Source organism: Cebus imitator, unplaced genomic scaffold (assembly GCF_001604975.1).
Source record: "Cebus imitator isolate Cc_AM_T3 unplaced genomic scaffold, Cebus_imitator-1.0 Scaffold5, whole genome shotgun sequence".
NCBI lineage: Eukaryota > Metazoa > Chordata > Mammalia > Primates > Cebidae > Cebus > Cebus imitator.
The window spans coordinates 14,144,136-14,158,568 of record NW_016107320.1 but is presented as its reverse complement, the minus strand read 5'-3'; the positions used below and the strand labels follow the sequence as shown (position 1 = coordinate 14,158,568).

At 38.5% G+C, this 14,433-nt stretch overlaps 1 protein-coding gene across 1 annotated transcript in view; it reads left to right on the top strand.

The window, feature by feature from the left end:
• LOC108310203 (A disintegrin and metallopeptidase domain 3-like) overlaps positions 1–14,433 on the top strand; it is a 73,486-nt gene that overhangs the window by 37,480 nt on the left and 21,573 nt on the right. The window contains exons 9-12 of the mRNA XM_037741575.1: positions 11,424–11,522; positions 12,209–12,385; positions 12,886–12,977; positions 13,250–13,430. Coding sequence (XP_037597503.1) covers positions 11,424–11,522; positions 12,209–12,385; positions 12,886–12,977; positions 13,250–13,430 — 549 coding nt within the window. The remainder of the gene's footprint in view (positions 1–11,423; positions 11,523–12,208; positions 12,386–12,885; positions 12,978–13,249; positions 13,431–14,433) is intronic.

Genomic DNA, 14,433 nt, shown 5'->3' with positions numbered 1-14,433 from the left:
ACGCGGAGTTTCCCTCGCCCAGGCTTAAGTGCAGTGGCACGATCTCAGCTCACTGCAACTTCTGTCTCCTGGGTTCAAGCAATTCTCCTGCCTCAGCCTCCCAAGTAGATGAGATTACAGGTGCCTGTCACCACATCCGGCTGCTTTTTGTGTTTTTAGTAGACAGGATTTCACTATGTTGGCCAGGCTAGTCTCGAACTCCTGGCCTCTGATGATCCGCTTGCCTCAGCCTCCCAAAGTGCTGGAATTACAGGTGTGAGCCACCTCATCCAGCCTGTCATTTTTATTTAGATATGGAATCAATTTGTAATTCACGTGTGTGTGTGTGTGTGTGTCTATGTGTGTATCACACCCATAAACATAATGATATAAAATTAAACATTCACAATTTATTTGAAGACTGTGCTTTCTTTATTAAATCATAACCTTGATCTTCAATCAAGTGAACATTTGTGAATGTTCTGCTTTTGCTCCTCTTGTACCAATAATACACCGTCTTGATAAATACACATTTCTTATTAAGTTATGGGATTTTGTATTACATACTCCTCACACTATTTTTCTGGTTCATAGTTGTCTTGCATATTTTGAAATCTTTGATTTTTATTGTAAATTTCTGACTTATTTTTCAATTAGTACCAAAAATAAAGAAGACTGATCTCCTGAAAGGAATTGCATTGAATCTTTAGATATATTTGAGGTGTACATCTCCATTTACATCTGATTTCTTTTTTCTCAGCAGCATTTTGTAGTGCAGAGAATAGATTTCCTGTGAGAAGAAATCTATTTATGAAATGTTCAAAGTAATAGCTAATGGTGTTTGCCAGGACGATTACTGAGTTGACAGGTCCAGCAAGCCATATAATTCAGAGGAGTGACTATGGGCTTGAGCAAAATATGCAAGAGAGTCTTTCTTTTCCTTGACAGTAATAGAGACATCCATATATAAAAAGATGTGGCTAAAGGAAACTATATTAGTGTACAGAACTTTATCTTGGGCAGTGGCTGCCTACCTGTAACATCAAAAATTCATGTACAGAGGGACATGGAAAGTGCAGCAGTGGGCTCTGGAGACTTGGGAAGGTGGGAGGGTGGAAGGAGCATAAGGGACAAGAAAACACCTTCTGGGTACAATGTACTCTGTTTGGGTGATGAGTGTACTAGAAGCCCAGATGGAACCAAACTGCACTTGTACCCTCTAAATCTATAGAAATAAAAAATAAGATCCTTTTCAAAAAAAAAATCTCAAGTTAAGGTTTTCTTAGGAAAGCTTCGTTAAGGGGGTACCCATTACTTAGGTTAAGAGCAGTGGGGATAGCCTGGAGCAAGATGGTCACCAAAGCATTGAGAGTTGACAGGGCCAGCCCAAATGTCCCACAAGTGAGAGACAAGAGTTTAGTTTTTTCTCCTTCTACTCTTGACCCCCCAGGGTCGAAGGTGTTCCGTCTCCTCCTGCCATGGTTACTCTTGTTTCATGACCACATGATCAGATAATCAGTGTCTGTAGCAACCACTGTATCCTTTCTCCTTGCTCATGATACAAAACCAAACCCAATAGCTGGGTTCATCCCTAGGTAGTTTGGCAGTTTGTTTCTTGTATACTTTATGCCAGCTTAAAACGTCTCCTATTCGCTGATGTGTGGGCCCAAAGTCTCATCTATGATCTATGAACAAAAGACTGTGAGATCCGCAGTGGAAAGAAAGGATACTTTATTTAGAGGGAGAAGTAATCTGTGGATTGGGAAATGCTCTTTCAGGGAAAATCAAAACTGCACTTTCCACAAAAGGTGGTGGGAACTGATACATATCTTACAGAGTCAGCCTTACTTGCATATTTAAGCATGGTTGGGGAAAATCTATGAATATTAGTGAGGGAAGTCAAGTGCCTGCACAGTGGATGAAAATATATGTAACATATATTCAATGTTCACTTTGGTGTAGGGTTTTAGCAGGAAAATGATGTGGCATTTGGTATTTTATATCAAAAAGAGCCAATAGGATGCAAAGATAGTTTGTGCACAGTCTCTGTAAATTTCTCAAAACTGTCTTGAGGTTGGTGGCTGTTTATCAATAAAGGACCAGTCCTCTGTCCAGTTGGAGTTATGGCAGGACTGAAAGGTGCAGGTCGGGGGTTTGGGGAGTGTTGACTGGCATTAGCAGTCTATCAAAATCAGTTGGGAAGTTTTGCGGTTGTAGTTGTTTCAGAAATGCTTTTCATGCGCTTGTTTTTGCTTAATTACCAAAGAGAAATCTTAGAGCCATTAGTAATACTGAGCTATGTGACTGATCCTCCATTTTTTTTAGCAATGAGCTTCTCTTTTTTGCTAGGTCTCATTTTAACCACAGGGAGTTCATTTTGTCTGTTTGTTGGAATATATATTCATTGTTTTCCCTGTTAGTTGAAACCTGCTGTAGGCAGCCTTGATGACCAATTTACACCATGTCCCAGGCATGGCTACCTGTCCTGAGTATATCAAGTCCCTTGAAGGGACCCATGTGGCAGAAAGACTTATAGCTAAGTGAATAAATTAGGCCAGGCAGGAGAAAAGGGTAGACAGGTTAAAAATATTTTGTTGGAGGTGGGAGAAAACTGCAATCTGGCAGGAAAATTATTAAAATGTTTTGCAGAGACATAGTAAACAAGCTTGTGGTTGGTACCTGTCAACGAAATGCTTAACAGACTCCAGTTACACAGGGAAGTTATAGGCATTAGGGTCACAGCTAAAACTCTGTTTATGGGAGATTGTAACACTTACTTTTAACTAGCATAGCTGTCTTTGTACATATACACATTCCTGCACCAGAACAGCGCTGTAGGGATGAAACTGTAGCTAGGTTTACAGGTTTAACTTATCTATCAGTTTTGTATACCTTATGCTGCCATAAATTCCAGTTTTAGCAGTAGACTTACAACAATTGCGTGTATGTATGTATGTATATATATATATATATATATATATATATCTCAAGGAATTTAACTATTGGGAAGAAAAGCATGATGAAGACTGTGATTATAACAAGCACTTGAACATCAGCTCAAAAAGTGTTCTCCAGTCTGACAGGAAGCCTACTAAATAGATAGAGGGGATCAGTAGTTTGCATATCTCGTAACTATTGAGCTAGTTTGGAAATTCTTTTTATAGGAACCTCCACTTTATCTGAGGTGTTGATGTAAGTATAACCATTTATGTGGGCCACTGTACAGACTCTTCTTTGTTTGGCTAGGAGAAAATTTAAGGCAATTCTAATATCTAGCATTACTTGAGCCAGGGAGTTCAGAGGCTGTTTGTTGAGCTCTAAGGCTTTTTGCAGTGTCATTAGCTGTCTAACCAATGGTAGTGGATATGTTTCTGAATTACAGCTCTAGTAACATAAACCCAAGCACTTAGAAGTAATAGTTCTAGAATGTTTCTACCTATATTATCTTTACATACTGTTAACATAGACCTTTTAGCTTTATAATAAAGAGAGAGAGTCTTTTCGTAAGCAAGCCTGAACCTTTTATGTATAAGCTACTGAAGCAATGGTGTGCCCATCCCTACGCAGGCAGATCAGACCCTATGTCACATATAAACACAAAGCCTGGTGAAGGCACAAACCATGCCCTCAAGGGTGTGTTTACTAATGAATTTACTCATGGTAAAGGTTGACAGTATTGAATTGAATCATGAATCATTTGAATAGTAGGGACATATCTTTCTTTATTCAATCTAGACATATTTATCTATCCAGTAGTTTAAAGATTGGGGATGTCTACCAGTATAGAATGGGTTTCTAACATTAATAATATGGGACAAATTAAACCAAGGGGTGGTAATATTTGGATCTTGAGGCAACTGGACCCAGAGTCAACAGAGAAAGTGGTTGGTCCAGATAGGTGGTGATGTTAAGGATATGTAGGAAGTCAGTGACAAGTATTATCAGTGTCACATGTTTATCATGAATGAATTTGGGAAGTTGTTGGTGAATCTAACAATCTGATAGGTTTCTTTTGGTGGCAACACTTTAGGACAGCTTAGCCAAAGTGTTAACATGTCAGTCTATGTAGTGAGACAAAGTGAAAGTTATAAAGAAGACAGTAAAATTTACTTTGAACTGTTCTAATCAACACAACCATTCACAAAGCTCTGGAACAAAAAAAGTTTAACCAAGAAAAAGGCTTATAGTTTTGCAAAGGCTTATGACTTTGCAACTAAGCGTTGGAATACAGGAAACTATCTTACCATAGTAAGATATCCAGGATAGACAAGATTGTTAATGTTTTAGTAATAGAAATAGTTACAAAGTAATCATAAACAGTGGGCATGTTAATTTGAATAAGTAAGGCAAAGATAAGTGTTCTATTTTACCTTGGATAGTAACAATTGTGAAAACTCCTAAAGTGGTAAGAACAATGACTATTGTAAGGTAAATATAAACACTGATTCATCCAGGCCTCGAGTTTTATGAGAGGGCAGTCTACCTCAGTTGTCATCCTTTTCTTGGCATTGAGGCTTTAGTCAACCTAAGCTTAGTGTCAGATACTGATGCTGAATTCCAGTTCTCAGCTGAGTCTGGCGTCAGTTTTAGGTGAGATATGTGTACCCAGGAGTTAACGACCTGTACCTTAGCAGCACGATGGGTTAGCCAAGAGTACTTGAAATGGACCTTTTTAGTGGGATTGGAGGGAGTCATTCAGCAGCATCTCTTCTAATATATAAAGTCTTTAGGCTGGACATGATGATATTGGAGTTCATCTCCTAATTGATGACTGTAAAGGGATTCACAATCATTTGTTAATCTTTAGAGCCTTCCTCTAGGATTTGGCAGTAGGTCAGAAGATCTCCTTGCATCTGAGTGGGGGAAAACATTTCTTTCGTTACATGTATGGATTTGGCTGTGACCATCTTAAAAGGAGAAAAGCAATGTTTTCTGGTGGGGATGGACTTTACCATTACCAAAACCAGAGAAAGAGCTTTAGGCTAGGGCAGATTGAAGCTGTTTTAGGCTAGGGCAGATTGAAGCTGTTTGTAATTTTAGCCAATTGAGTTTAATATTCTCTTGGTTAATTCCACAAGCTCAGAAAAAGATTAGGTGTGGTAAGCACTGCAGAAATGCTGTAGAATAGACCAAACATTACCAACTCGTTTTCATACTTGGTCAGTAAAACGAGCCTCCTGATCACTATGGAACTTGGTGGAAACTCCACAGGTAGGGATGATTTTCTCATGAAGCACTTTGGCTACTGACATCACTGTGGCTTATCTTCAAGGGAAAGCTTTGCCTGAGGAAAACTACAAATCTGTCATGACAAGTACATATTAGTATCACTGAGAAAGTGAAAGTTGGAATAAAGTCAAGTAGTCAGTTTTAGAAAAGCCCCTTTTGCAATGGGAATTTGCCTAGAATAGCCCTTAAGGACTTCCCTGCATTGTATAAAGGGTGAATTTTGCCTAATGTATTAGCTTGAGAAGCAACCAAAGGAGAGTATCCCCCACAACACTGTTTACACCATTGAACACTTTGGGCAGAACTCTAATGGTGGCTTTACATATAAAAGTAAGAGTGACTCTTGGTAAATTTTCTAGAAGGACTGAATGTCTGTTAGGTTTAGCCCATAGTTGGGATCTGGGATTATAATGTTGTTTTGTCTAATTTTCCTTTAAGATCTGAGAACATTTTTTGAGGTATTTTTAGAAGAAACATGATGTAAGGATGGAGCCTGGATTAAGACAGGCATAACAAAAGAGGCAGTACTGTTTAAGGCTGCAGACTTTGCTATACGATCAGCTACGAGTTGTCTTTGCTATTTTTGGTATGTCTAAAGGAGTTGCCTTGAATTTTAATTATGGTCAGGGCCTTAGGAACTTGAATGGCATCAAGAAGTGACAAAAAAAAAGTCTCTGTTTGATGAGCAGTCCAGAAGAGGTTAGAAATCCTATATTTCCAGAATATTCCAAAGTCATGAGCAACCCAAAAAGCATATCTGCTAGCTGTGTAAATGTTTGCAGTTTTGTCCTTGGCTGACAGGCAAACTCGGGTAAGAGCATGTAATTCTGCCTGTTGGACAGAAGGCCTGATTCAGCAGTTTTTGTCAGGGAAACAACTGCAAACCTAGCTTGATAGAAGCCAGTAGGGTCTCTGAAAGAAGACCCATGAGTCTACCAGGCAAAATCAGGATTGGGTAAGGGCATTTTCTTTAAATTTATATGGGGTGAAAGAAGAGTGTAAAGGCAATGCAGTCATAACAAATCTGTTGAAGGCAAAAGAGGAGCAGAGTTAAGAAGATTATAATGGAAAATAGGTTAGGAAAGAAAAGTATTCCAGAGGCAGACAATCGACTGGCTGAAAGACACTGGGTTTGGTGAGAAGTGAGAAGGGCTTTAACTGAGTGAGGAGCATAAACAGTAAGACGAAATCCCATTACTGTTTTCTCAGTGGCTTTTATAAGGATGGTGGTAGTGACAACTGCCTGTAAACATGATGGTAGCCCTGGATAGACACAGTCCAGTTTGGGATTCTAGTAACCAATGGGTAAATTATTACCTCCATGTGGTTGACTTCAGACTTTCAAAGCACTCCCCTCTTGCTCATGAAAGGAAAAAGGGAGGTATAAATAGAGTGGCCCAAATTGGAAGGGGGGGAGTGCTGTGTTGGGCAGAGGGCAGCTTATCGTTCAAAGACTTAAAGTCCTGTTCACCATCAGTAGTCCAGGTAAGGGGGTCAGGAGAAGAGAACTTAATCAGGGTATGTAAAGGTTATGCCAGTCAAGAAAAATTAGTGTTATAAGCTCTGCAATAGTCCCTACATCCTAGAAATCTCCTAAGTTTTATCTTTTCATAGTGAGAATGGGTAAGAAAATTACGCCCTGAAGGCAGAAAGGGTTGATGTTGAGTCCAAAGGGGTCAGCAAATATCCAAGAGATTTAACTGAGTCTCAGCAAAACTGTAGTTTATCTTTAGAATCCTTATGCCCTTTAAGACATAGCTGGTAAAGTAAATGAGTATCAGTGAGACAGGTATTTCATAAGGGAGAACATAAAAGCAAATCACCAATGTATTACAATAGACTTAAGATATGCGAAACGGTTGTGTCTTTTAAGTCAGCCTGTAAGATCTGGGAAAAGTAGGTAGGGCTTTCGGTGCATCCTTGGGGGTGCACCGTTCAGGTGAACTGTTGGCCCTTCCATGTGAAGCCAAAAAGAGATGGACTCTCAAGGTCAACAGGGATGCTGTAAAAAAGTACTATAGAGATCAACAGCAGAAAAATATTGGGTGTTAGGATGTATGCTGGATAAGAGCGTATGTAGAACAGGCAAGACAGAATGCATGGGAATAAAACTTTGTGAATAGCTCTAAGATCCTGGTCAAGTCTCCATCCGTTTCCATTAGGCTTAAAGACAGGTAGAAGGGGTATGTTACAGGGACTGGTACAAGGGACTATAAGTTCCTTGAAAATTAAGTTATTGACAGTAGGTTCTATACCAGCTAAAGTGTCAGGGTGGAGGGGATATTACTTTACGTTTAGTAGAAGTTTGTTAGTATCTCTTTGTGTAGAAATGGGTGGTGCTGATTGGATCGGGCTGACATCGGTATTGATTTATTCCCAAAGGGCTTCAAACAGTGTCTTTAGAGTCTGATGTACAGGATCAACTGGATGGCTGGAGACTAACATGGGGAATGCATGGCTGAGGTCAGAGGCTGGCGTCAGGCAAGGAGACCTTTAAAACAATGACTCCCTTAGGGGAAAAAAACAAAAACAAAAAAAACTCAGTGTTTTTCAAGAAAGTCCCTTCCTATTATACATATTGGGGCAAAAGGAACAAGTAAACAGCTGCAATGCCAGTAAGAGGCCCTATTTAGTAAGAAACTAGTTCAGACTTGAAGATAGTCATGGATTGGTTAGTGACTCAACCATTTGAGTAGCTTGGTCACTCTGGGTGGCTGGATTTTAAAAGGAGACAAGGTTAAGCATAGATGCAGTGTCTATTAGAGCTTGGACTATTTTGTGTTAATTTTTAAGATAAATCTTTCCCAGTTTATTCACTGAAAGGAGAAAAAAATCCACCATGTTTTCCGGGAGTACTTCTAGTTCTGATCAATAAGTATTTTCTTACTGTTTCTGCAGAAGGGGACTTCTTTACCTTATTGGAGTCCTTCTGAAGCCCTCATTTACATTTTTTGCAGTCTCATTTCAAATGGCCAGAAAAAGCAAATTATACCTTTTGCAGCAGATGAAGTTGATTTCTTCCTATTATATGGAGTTTGCTGATACGGGAGAGACTTCATAAGTTGTTGAATGTGCAAGGCCATGAGTTTCTCAGTCTTTCTTGCCATTATAGTGTTTGGTGGCTTTAGCCTCTTTTTTCTTTTCTAGGATTTTAGAGAGGTGATTGGCCAAAGAATTTTTATCATAGGGTTTCTTAGAAGGCCAATTGCAATCATACTGCTTAACCAGGGTGCTAAGGGCTTTAACTTACTTGAGGGAAAGTGAGTTAAAAATATTTATAATATCGTCAGTTAGATCTTTGATACCAGCATTTTGTAGAAAGCCCTTTGAATCAGCTGGGCGTGGTGGCTCATGCCTGTAATCCCAGCACTTTGGGATGCCGAAGTGGACAGATCACCTGAGATCAGGAGTTCCAGACCAGCCTGGCCAACATGGTGAAACCCAGTCTCTACTAAAAAATACAAAAAAAAAAAAATTAGCCAGGCATGGTGGTGGGCACCTGTAATCTCAGCTGTTAAGGAGGCTGAGGCTGGAGAACTGCTTGAACCCAGGAGGCAAAGGTTACAGTGAGCCTTTGTGTGCAGTCTCTCTCTAAGTTGCCTGAGACTGGCTTGAAGTTCGTGAATGTCTATCAGTAAAGAATGTTTATAAGACCAGTCTTCCATCCAGTTGGAGTTGTGGCAGGACCACAAGGTGCAGGAGAGGATTGTCAGCTGGCATACAATTAACTATACAAGAATACAGGACTACCCCTTTATTTTGCTAGCTATGGTATTCTGCTTTCTGGTGTGTCTCATTTTAGCCACAAGGAGTCCACTTCGGAGGACTGCCAATATGGTCTGTTGGGGATACTTTAAGAGCCTGTAAGATCAACACGAGTTATTTACTTACAAGCATAGCATACACATTCCCATTTTGAAAAGGAGAAATAGACAAGAAGCAGTAGGTAACAGGCCTCAAGCAAGTCTGAAACCCAGGAGAGCCAATGATGGGCATTCAGACTACTGAATAATTTTCTTTGATGACATGTCCTGCATTCTCTACAAACAGGTACAGTGGGCTCCAGGGCATCAGTTAGCCCCATCCGTATGGTTTGACTGGTCTTAGTCAAGACAGCACTACCAAGCTGGCCTTGCATGGGGGTTGCTGCATAGTTCTGGGGTCTCTGTACTGTCACAGTTCCACTAGGCACTGCTCTGGGGGACTCTGTGGTGGCTTTGCCCTTGCAACAAGTCTCTGCTGGGCCTCCAGGCTTTTAAGGACATCCTTTGAAATCTGAGTGGGAGCTGCCAGGTTTCTACAGTTCTTACTTTCTGCAAGCCTGAAGAATTAGCACCATGTGGATGCCGGCCACCAGGGTTAATGACTTGTACCATTTGGAGTTGTGGTAGGAGCTGTACCTATGGCCGTTTTAGCTGAGGCTGTGGTGGCTGCAGGGCATTGTGCAGCAGGGCCAGGAGCAGCATCCTGAGGTGGAATTGGTCAGTGAGCTCATGGAGACTAAGTCAGTGAGCTCATGGTCTTATCCTCTGTAGCCATTCAGCCCTCCTAGGCTTCTGGACCTCAGAGCAATCTGATAGGCCTTTGGGGTCTTTCTTTCATTGCTTGAGAAACAGCACTTGGCTTTTGTATTAGTCCATTCTCTCAATGCTATAAAGAAATACTTGATACTGAGTAATTTATATGAAAGAATAGAGATTTAATTGGTTTATTGATCTACTGGCTCTATAGGAAGCATGGCTAGGGGAGGCCTCAGGAAATTTCCAATTATATCAGAAGGTGGAGGGGAAGTAGACATATCTCACATGGCTGGAGAAGGAGGAAGAGAGAGAGAAGGAAGAGGTGCTACAAACTTTTAAACAACCAAATCTTGTGAGAACTCTATCACAAAAACAGCTCCAAAAAAGGGAGTGGTGTCAAACCATGAGAAACCACCCCTATGATTCGATCACCTCCCCCTGGACCCCACCTCCAACATTGGGGATTATAATTTGACATTGTAGGAGAATTGGGCAGGAACAGTGATCCTAACCATATCAGCTTTCTTCTATCTTTGTTAATCTCTTAAGCAAAGATGTTCTTGAGCTTAGTTTTCGCTCCTGTAAATGCACTTTCCTTCCTTATTACGTTGCCAAGTTATGAACTTTTCAAGGTTTTCTGCCCTATTTCCCTTTTCTCTAGCAGTTTACAATAAGAAATTAGAAGCAACCACACAACATTCTGAGCACTTCGCTATGTAAAATTCCTTCTGCCAGATATCCTAGTTCATCACTCTTAAGTTTGGCCTTCTCCAAACCCCGCAGACATGGTCATAGTTCAGCCAAGTGGTCATAGTTCTTGGCCAGTTTATAGCAAGGATGGCCCTTCACTCCAGCTTCCAAAACCTTGTTCTTTAGTTTTATTTTAACCTAATGAGAATGACTTTTGCCATCTATATTTGTATCAGCATTGTGGTTATGAACATTTATCTAATCTCTAAGAAGTTCAAAACTTTCCCTCATCTTCTTGTCTTTTACTCCCTAACAAGAATCTATGCTTTTCATTCATATTTATTTATTATTATAAAATCTTCTCTGTCACCCAGGCTAGATTGTAGTGGCCTGATCTCTGCTCACTGCAATCTCCACCCCAACTGGCTCAAGCAATCCTCCCACCTCAGCCTCCCAAGTAGGTGGGACCAAAGGTACACACCACCATGCCTGGCTACTTTTTGGTATTTTTGGCACAAAAGAGGGCTCACCGTGTTGCCCCAGCTGGTCTTGAACTTCTGAGCTTAAGCAATCCACCCGCCTTGGCTTCCCAAAATGTTGTGATTACAAGTGATCCACTGCTCATGGCCGAATCTAGGCTTTTTCTATCCTGCTCCTCCAAACTCAGCCACTCCCCTTAAGAGGACTTGATGATATTGAAAAGTACTTATGGTATAATAAGTAAAAAAAATACAAAAATTTGCATGCATATTTATATAAACAAAAATAATTTTTTTAAAAAATTGCACTAAATTTTTAATAGATCAATTTTAGAAGGAAATTGTGAGCACAGTCACTATCATCTCTTTTTCTTCTTTCAGGGAAAGTATAAGCTTAAATGAATCTGAAAGTCATGGTGTGATTGGAATTAAGTTGGAAACATACCTTACTTTGAAAATAAATAAAAACTATTTATTTGACTAAAATTTGATGGAAAACATTTAAATTTATTGTATTTGCTTTTAGGGATGCAATTTTAAAAAATGCTGTAATCCTAAAGATTGTACTCTGATCAACTTTGCAGAATGTGGCACTGGACCATGCTGTAACAATAAAACTTGTACAGTAAGTTTTATCACTTATTTCTTTTTCTTTTTCTTTTTTTTAAATTTTTTCCCGAGACAGAGTTTCACTCTTGTCGCTCAGGATAGAGTGCAGTGGCGCGGTGTCAGCTCCTTGCAACCTCCACCTCCCAGGTTCAAGCAACTTAGCTGGAATTGCAGGCACACGCCACACCCAGCAAGTTTTTGTATTTTTAGTGCAGATGGTTTCACCATGTTGACCAGCCTGGTCTTGAACTCGTGACCTCAGGTGATCCACCTGCCTCGGCCTCCCAAAATGCTAGAATTACAGGCATGAGCCACCACGACTGGCCTTTATTACCTATTTCTAATGAGTGCTTAGATATTCCTACAGATAATTTTTTAATAAAAACTTTAATATGGATTATGTATTGGTCAGTTGTAAATGGTTGATGAATGTCCAAGCAAAGAAAAATGAATGCAAACTTAAGTGAACATAGAGGTCTGGCTTCATGCTCCAGTGAATGTTTCAAACAGGATTTTTATTCTATGCATCTCTTGGATATCCTTGCTTTTAAGCTGACAGTTCTCAAACAAGTGTTCTCAATATGTAGTATAGATAGGTCATTGACGCTCCTTGTTTGATTTAGTCCATTTCAATTCTGGGTAGTGGAGATAAACCAGACTGAGCCTGACAAATAAATGTATTTGTTTTTCTTTCCCTAACAGATCCATGAAAGAGGTCAGATCTGCAGAAACAGCATAGATATGTGTGATTTTCCAGAATATTGCAATGGAACATCTGAGTTTTGTGTACCTGATGTGAAAGCTGCTAATTTAGAATACTGCAATAATAAGACTAGTTATTGCTTTGAAGGAGTATGCAGAGATAGGGATAAATACTGTGTAAACTTATTTGGAAAATGTAATTGTTTTAACCTTTTTTTCTGGGGTCATGTTTAAACTGTGGATATTCGAAAGTCAGTAACCCACCCAAGAGCCATCCCTGAAAGTGTTGTTTTACATTCAAATTTGGAAATAACGTTGCAAATCAAAACGACTTTGAATGATGTCAAGGGTTAAAATAGACCTAATAGCTACAGGACGCAAGAGTAGGACATTAGTCCAACTTAAGGTGGTTGTTGCAAAGGGAGTAGACTATTAGAATAGTAGACAAAAGAGCAGATAACTGATTTCTTAATTATTTCTACTATAATATGAACTGTTTTGTTCTCATGAGTATAGTTTTCAGTAAGTGCTTCTCCTTGTAAAGCCAGTAGATTACACCAAAAATTTATAGCAGATGACACTGACTGGGCATTATTGTTGTCTAGATGTCTCTCTATTGACTTATCACGTTTACCTTTTAATATTTTTAATGCAAGTAACCATAACTGCTTGTGTTTTCAGTTGCTAAGTCTGCTACTATTCTGTGTACAGAAGAAGTGAATTTTCTAAATGACAAATATGGAAACTGTGGCTCCCGTTGTCATTTTTTGTACGTATTTAGAAAAGTATACATCTTCCAAGTGCATGTGTTGTGTTTTGTGTATGTACTGCAGTTTGGAATAAATGAGAGACAGTATCTAGTATATATGGATAGATTTATTTGTTGCATTTAATAAGACATATGTTGTGAAGAGCTTTGGTGTTATGATCTGTGTAATATTTTGAATTATCCTCACTTTTGAATTGTTATTACTAATGTAATAACATATATTGTGTGCCAAAGTGACAAACAGGTAATTTTTTTCTGTCTTTTGTTGCTAGTCATATCCTTTGTGGAAAGATTGTCTGTCACTGGACACATTCGCAACCAGTATCAGTGAAAGACTATAACATACAATATACTTACCTTGGAGGTCATGTATGTTTCTCAGCACATGCAAGAAATGGTTCAAAGCAAATAACAACCTATACAGAAGATCTAACGATGTGTGGTCAACACAAGGTAAATAAAATTTTTGTTGATACTATATATGATGAATTTGCAAGTGAGCGTCTGAAGTGTGTGTGTGAGAGAGAGAGAGAAAGGCTGAAAGGATGCTTACATTTTCATTTGTAATTAATGCTACAAATTGTGGTTACCATATCGTGATCTTAAGATACACTGACGAGAATTTCTGCTGGTTAAAGAAATTCTTGTTTTATTATTTGTTATTGTTATTAAATTTTTACTACAGATCTTTAAACTTGTTTCCTCTTGCTTGAAAATCTGAGACTCCCTGTGAGGCCAGGATCTGATTTGTGATGATTTGTGTAAACCAAGAACAAAAAAGAATAAAATAATGCAAAAACAAACCAAAAAAAATGTCAGAACAGCCTGAATAACAAGAACTTTAAAGAAGACAAAACCAAGAGAAGCCAAGTATTTAATCATGTAGCGATTGATAAAAAATTAATTTGGTTACAACTGAAATAAAGTAATTATTTTCTCATTAACCTATTGCTCTAATACTTCCCCATAAGCATATTTTGTCTAAAATGTGGCCTTCACATAAAACATGAGAATAAAACATAGCATTTATGTTTTTTTAATTTTTATTTTTCTTAAGAATTTTGAGATGCCTAATAAAGCTTTTCAAACTAGTAGCCCTGAAAAATTAGTTGACTAATTAAAAAGTATATAATTATCACACATTTTTATACAAATAATTTACACATAGAAATATATTTTTAAAATAAAAAATAAGGGATAAATTTAAGTGAAAAGTATACTTATCTCAGAATGGGAAAAAATATTCTCCATAAAAGTAATGAAGTAATCAAGGAAGCATACTGATACTGATTCTGTTGTAAAGTAATATGTCATTCCTTCAAAGACCATTTAAAACAAACTGAAAAAAATATTTATTATGAATACAGGAGCATAAATACTTAAATATATTAACTAACTTTATCTTCTTTTTTCTTTTCTCTTTTTCTTTTTCTTTTCTTTCTTTTTTTTTTTTTTT